This window comes from Pipra filicauda, unplaced genomic scaffold, assembly GCF_003945595.2.
Source record: "Pipra filicauda isolate LSUMZ 115617 unplaced genomic scaffold, ASM394559v2 scaffold71_size5581439_pilon, whole genome shotgun sequence".
Classification (NCBI taxonomy): domain Eukaryota; kingdom Metazoa; phylum Chordata; class Aves; order Passeriformes; family Pipridae; genus Pipra; species Pipra filicauda.
The window spans coordinates 3,535,601-3,541,045 of NW_024104887.1; the positions used below are offsets into that span (position 1 = coordinate 3,535,601).

Consider the following 5,445-nt stretch of genomic DNA (forward strand, 5'->3'; position numbering starts at 1 on the left):
GTGCCTGCAGTGCAGCTCCCCCCTGCTGGGGGACACACACAGGGACAAGTTTCTTTCACCAGTTTTTATTCCAGCTGATAATGTCTGTTCCTTCACATTTATTCAAGGCACTCGGTGACAGGGCGAGTACAAAATCAACAGTAAAAAGGGGGCGGGTGCGAGGGGGCAGCTGGGGATGGGGGCGGTGGCGGCTTCTCCTCCTCCTCTTCCTCCTCCTCCTGGGTGCCGCCTACTTCTTGGCTGGTTCCTTGGCTTGGCTCTCGACGGTGACGGGGATGGTGATTTCCGCGGACTGGATGGCGGGTTTGGGCAGGGGGGCCTCCACCGTGAGCATTCCATCGGGGGACAGCGAGGATCGCACGGCCGTGGCTTCGACACCGGGGGGGAGGCTGTGTGGGGAGAGGGGGGGTCAGGGCTGCAGCACCCACTGCCCCACCTACACCCCCCAGGGATGTGACAGCCCCAAACTGCTGCCTCCCCCACTCCCGGTTTGGCCAGTGGGCACTGAGGGGGTGGGTGGGTGGGTAAAGGTCCCCAGAGGTCCCTGGTGCTGCCAGGATCCCAACTCCCCTCCTCACTGATACTTACGTGTATTTTCGGGTGAAGCACCTGGAGATGAAGCCGTGTTCATCCTGCTTCTCCTCGTGTTTGCCTGCAAGGAAACAAAACCCTGGGATGGTTGGAAAGGAAACACCCAGCTGGGGGAGCAGCCTTCCCACCCCATCCCGACATTGCCCGACACCAGGGAGGGGCTGATTCTGCCCATCCTGGTGTTTCTTGCTCATATGAGCCTGAAGCAGCTGTGGGGTACCAGGAGCAGTGAGGCCCCTCTGGGAGCATCCCCCAAATTCAAGTGGAGCGAAGTGTGGTGCCAGGACCTGGTGGTGGCCAAAGGGACCCAACAGCAGCCACCTGGCCCCACAGCCAGTGGGGCTGAAGATGGAGCACCCCCCTCTTCCTGGGGCTGCCCCCCAAATCCCTCTGGCTGGGGAACTGCCCCCACTCTGTGCAGACTGTCCTGGTGTGTCAGGAAGCACATCCTGGCCTTGTGCCACAGGTCTGGACTTTGTCATGGCATCCCTGGCTGAGCTGCCCAGGGCTCTGTGGGGAGCACGGGGGCTGTGGGGCTCGTCAACCCCCAGGTCCCTCTGTGGGTCACAGCCAGGGGGTCCCTCCCCGTGTCCTGGCTGGGACAGCAGTGAGAGGTGAATATATGGGGCTGGCAGGGGGTCTCTGTACCCTGTGCTGTGTGAATGCACCCCAAGGCTGAGCTGTAGTGCTGGGCCTTCCTCTGTGCCTTGATTTTCCTTTCCTCTTTCCCTTTCTCTTTCCCTTTTCCCTCTCCTCTCCTCTCTCCTCTCCTCCCACCTGTCCCCTCCATCTCCTCTTTTTGCTTTTCCTTCCCTCTCTTCCCACCCCTTGTTCCGCCCTACGTTGCCTTCCCACCCTTTTCCCCCCAGCAAGCTCTGGAGCAGCTGCCTCATCCCAGCACCCTCGAGGGACCCCAGAGACCCCCCCCCATCCCAACACCCACCGGTTATCTCCACAATGTTATCCTTGGTCTTGACCACCAGCTCCTCAGGTGCAAAGTGGTTGACGTCCAAGGTGACCTTCCAGCTGTCGGCAGTCTGGCGGATCTCGGAGATGCCGCTGCTGAGCTGGCGGCTCAGCGCCGTCCCGAAGGGCGAGCCCGGGGCCGGCATCAGCGCGCTCTCCCGGGGCAGCAGGCGGAAATATCCCGGCCAGGCGCTGCCGCTCGGCCACTTGTACCAGTCCTCGGGGATGTGGGGCATCCCGAAGGACTGGTCGAAGAGGCGGCTGCCATGGTACCAGTCGCGGAAGGGATCCCAGCTGGGGCTGCGCAGGAAGGTGAAGGGGACGCGGCGCTCGGCCATGGTGTGCGGTGCTGCCCGGGGGGTGGCCGGCGGTGCCTTATGAAGAGGGCCGGGGGTTATTTTTAGCCGGGAGGCTCAGCTGGCTATTAATGGAAATCGCAGCAGCCCTGGGGAAGGGACGAGAAACTTTGCCGGGGTTGGGGCGGCCACACGCAGCCGCAGTGTGTGGGCGGCGCGGGGAGGGGGCTGGCGGCCTCCGGGGTCCCCCTGCCAAGGAAGTGTCCGTCCGCCTTTCATCGCGAGAGGCTTGGCTGGTTGGGAGTGATGGATGGCCCTTGGAGCTGCTCCCAGGCTCTTCCTGCCTACCCATAAAACAATCCCCGGGACACGCTGGCCTTGTGGGGAGGGAGCTGGGGCTGGGCCAGCGCCTCGGGAATGGCGGGATGAGTCAGGGGAGGAGGCCGTGCATGGCCCTGCGCTGTGTCACCTGCCAGCCAGAAGGTTCTGGAGCCCCCCAGCCCCTGGTCACTCACCAGCCAGAAGGTTCTGGAGCCCCCCAGCCCCTGGTCACTCACCAGCCAGAAGGTTCTGGAGCCCCCCAGCCCCTGGTCACTCACCAGCCAGAAGGTTCTGGAGCCCCCCAGCCCCTGGTCACTCACCAGCCAGAAGGTTCTGGAGCCCCCCAGTCCCTCAGTGGCCCCAGGGCTCAGCAACTGTGGTGGGGAACCCCCAGCACCAAGCTGGGGTGAGGCTGCTCCAGCCCCTGTGGGTGGGGGTCTCTGAGGGCCACAGGGCTGAGGAGGCTCTTGAGGGCCAATGGGATCAGTAAGGGGGGGGGGCTTATAGGATCTGATGGAGCTGGTGGGGAGCAGGGGAGCTGATAGTGATGATGGGGTTAGGGGGGCTGGAGGGGGCTGGGGGGGCTGGAGGCTTCAGCACACTCTGTTTGGGAGAGGGAGGCTCCCTCCCTAAGTCATTTGCCCTCATGTCCAAACGAGCATCTCCACACACCTGGCACCCAGGAAAGGATTCCCATCTGGGGCCAGACTCCATGCCCCCATCCCAGGGAAGGGCTGTTATCCAGCCCAGCGAGCCTGGCAGCTCTGGGACCCCATCCCCTCTGGGATCCCATCAACTCTGCCCTGTCCTCCTGTGCCCCCCAGCTTTGATTTGGAGAAGCCAGAAGATGGGGGGGGGGGGCAGCTGAACCCTGACACTCCGAGCAGGATGTGTGACCCCAGGGAGTAAGGAATGTGAGGGGAATGCTGCAGAGGGGAATTGGGGGTGTCCTTTGTCTGGGGCAGTGCCCATCCCATCCCTCTGGAACGGCAGGGAGTGAGAAGGGGCTGCAGGAAGCTGAGCCGTGTGGGGTCTGGGATGGGCTGAGGGGGAGCCGGGAAAGGAGGGGAGCACTGCGGAGGTAAGAGATGCAGGGAAATGGGAGGGATGCAGGGAAATGGAGGGGATGCAGGGAGGGATGCAGAGGAAGATGCAGGGAGGGATGCTGGGAAATGGGAGGGATGTAGGCAGGAATGCAGGGAGGAATGCCGGGAGGTGCGAGAGGTGGGAGGGATGCAGGCAGGAATGCAGGGAGGGATGCAGATGGGATGGATGGGAGGTTGCAGGCAAAAGGGAGGAATGCAGGGAAAGCTGCAGGGAGCCAGGAGGACTGCAAGGAGACGGGAAAGAGGCAGAGGGAGAGGTTCTCAGAGGGTTTCCCCCTCCCCACAGCAGGATGTTCAGGGGGATCAGACGCACAACTGGTGCCCAGCGCTGTTCCACACGGAGCCAGAGGGAAAAGTGAGCCAAGGGTGGCTGGACACAGCAGGCAGCACAGGGGAGAGGAGGAGGACGGGTCTGCAGGGAGCTGGACAGACCAATCCTGCGTGGAGAGAGCAGGAAGCCCCCGCTGTTCTTCCCCCATGAAGAAACCTCTCAGTGCCCAGCAGAGTCATTTACAATATATACTGTATATTTATTATAATTGCACCAGCTCACGGCATCTACAGCTGTACTCACAACCCAGAGAGAGAGCGCACGCGCGACAGGAAAATACTGAAGTATTTCTACAGAGTATTTGTTCCAGTTGGCTCCCTCCGCGGCAGGAGACAGAGACTGTAAAAGAGGAAGACTGGAATTTTTCCCTGATGTGCTGGCTCGTCCGCGGCGCCGCTGCAGGCGGGTCTCGGGATTTCGGGAGCCGCGGCCCCGGGGGCTGCAGGGCTGGGGCTGCGGCCACTGGTAAAATAACCCCCCTGCCGGTGGCTTGGGTTGGGACGGTCTCAGGGGACACCCCCCATATCCCAGTCTGAGCTTCCCCGTGGGGTGATGGTGGGGACAGAGCCATGGGGTGCCCGGGGGCTGCGGCGGCAGCAGGTGGAGATAGGTGGGATGGATTTCGGAGCGCGTGGCTCAGGGGTTTGTAGGGATGCTGAGGGCACTGGTGTCCTCCAATCTCCCGAGGCCCAGGGGGAGCAGGACCCTTTGTCTCCTCCTCTTACCACGGTCACATCCAGAGCTGCCGCCCTGCCTGGGGCTGGCAGGTGGGCACAAGTCCCCTCCTTACCTGTTCACCCCATTTCTAACAGCTCTGCTTGTCTGGGCACCACAGAAGGTGGCTGGTGGCTTTGCCAGCTGGTGGATGGGATACCCAAGGGCTGGCACCCATCATGGCCTGGGACTTTTCTCCAAGGGCTGGTGAATCCTCAGCCTGTGGCTGAGCCTGTTTTCTCAGCATTCCAGATTTGGGAGATGACCCCAGTGTCCCTCCTCTCACAGCTCTGCCCTCCCGGGACCTCCGGTTCATCAGGCCACGGCTAACGAGGCTGTCGCATCACAGCTGAGCCCGAGTCCAAAGGATGCCCCGGCCCCGCCTGGCTGCAAACCAGAGCCTGCAAACCAGCGCCGAGCGGGAGGGCCAAAGCCCGGCTTTTCATCCGGGGGCAGCGGGTTAATCCGGGCAGCTGCTGTCCCACCCAGGGAGGCTCATCCCCATTGTCCTGCTCCAGCCGTCCGGAAAACGCAGGGCCACAAGGATTAAACACCAACCGACTGCCCCGGGGGGCCAGGGCTGTCCTCGTCCTGCTCCAGTGAATCAAAGCCTGTGGCTGGGCACTGTTTTTAACACACCAGATCCTGACTGGGAGATGACCCCCAGTGTCCTCGGCTCACAGGGGGGGGTGGGGGGGGCTATTCAGGTTTTTGGAGCCTGCCAAATCAGCAAAGTCCCGGGCAGCCAGCTCATCCCCATAGCCGTCCGGACGCAGGGGCGCTGCCCAAAGTCCTGCTCCTGCCTCTCTCCTTCCATAATTCAGTCTAAAAAGGGGCTGCTCAGACCCAGAACAGGGGGGCCTGGGGGCAGCCAGTCCAGAGGTGGGGTCCATGCCAAAGCCAGAGGATGGCTGGATGCACCCCCAGGGGTGGGAAATCCCCTGCCCAGCCCTAGGCCTTGCAGCTCCCTCCTCCTGGGGGTGACAACTTGGTGTCCCCTCAGATTGGGTGGGATGGATGGGTGCCAGGGCCAGCTCCTGAGCTGGGATGAGCAGCATTAACACATAGGTGGCCCCCCTGGATCTCCCCACTTGGAAAGAGACTTGTGGGTGCTGCTGGC

General features: G+C 62.6%; 1 protein-coding gene across 1 annotated transcript; it reads right to left on the reverse strand.

Annotated features, from left to right (window-relative positions):
- Nucleotides 1-49: 49 nt before the first annotated feature.
- On the reverse strand, nt 50-2,272 carry HSPB1 (heat shock protein family B (small) member 1). Its single transcript, XM_027725901.2, has 3 exons — nt 1,535-2,272; nt 589-652; nt 50-389 (listed from the first exon to the last, which is right to left on the reverse strand). Exons 1-3 carry the CDS (start codon nt 1,893-1,895, stop codon nt 230-232), a joined length of 585 nt encoding a protein of 194 aa, XP_027581702.1. The 5' UTR covers nt 1,896-2,272; the 3' UTR covers nt 50-229.
- Nucleotides 2,273-5,445: the final 3,173 nt, after the last annotated feature.

Bases quoted from the DNA above. Each gene is read 5' to 3' on its own strand.
- HSPB1 (XM_027725901.2), bottom strand. From the start codon at position 1,895: ATGGCCGAGCGCCGCGTCCCCTTCACCTTCCTGCGCAGCCCCAGCTGG. The intron at 653-1,534 runs GTGGGTGTTGGG...GTTTCCTTGCAG, and splicing joins TAACATTGTGGAGATAACCG to GCAAACACGAGGAGAAGCAG. The intron at 390-588 runs GTAAGTATCAGT...CTCCCCACACAG, and splicing joins TGCTTCACCCGAAAATACAC to CCTCCCCCCCGGTGTCGAAG.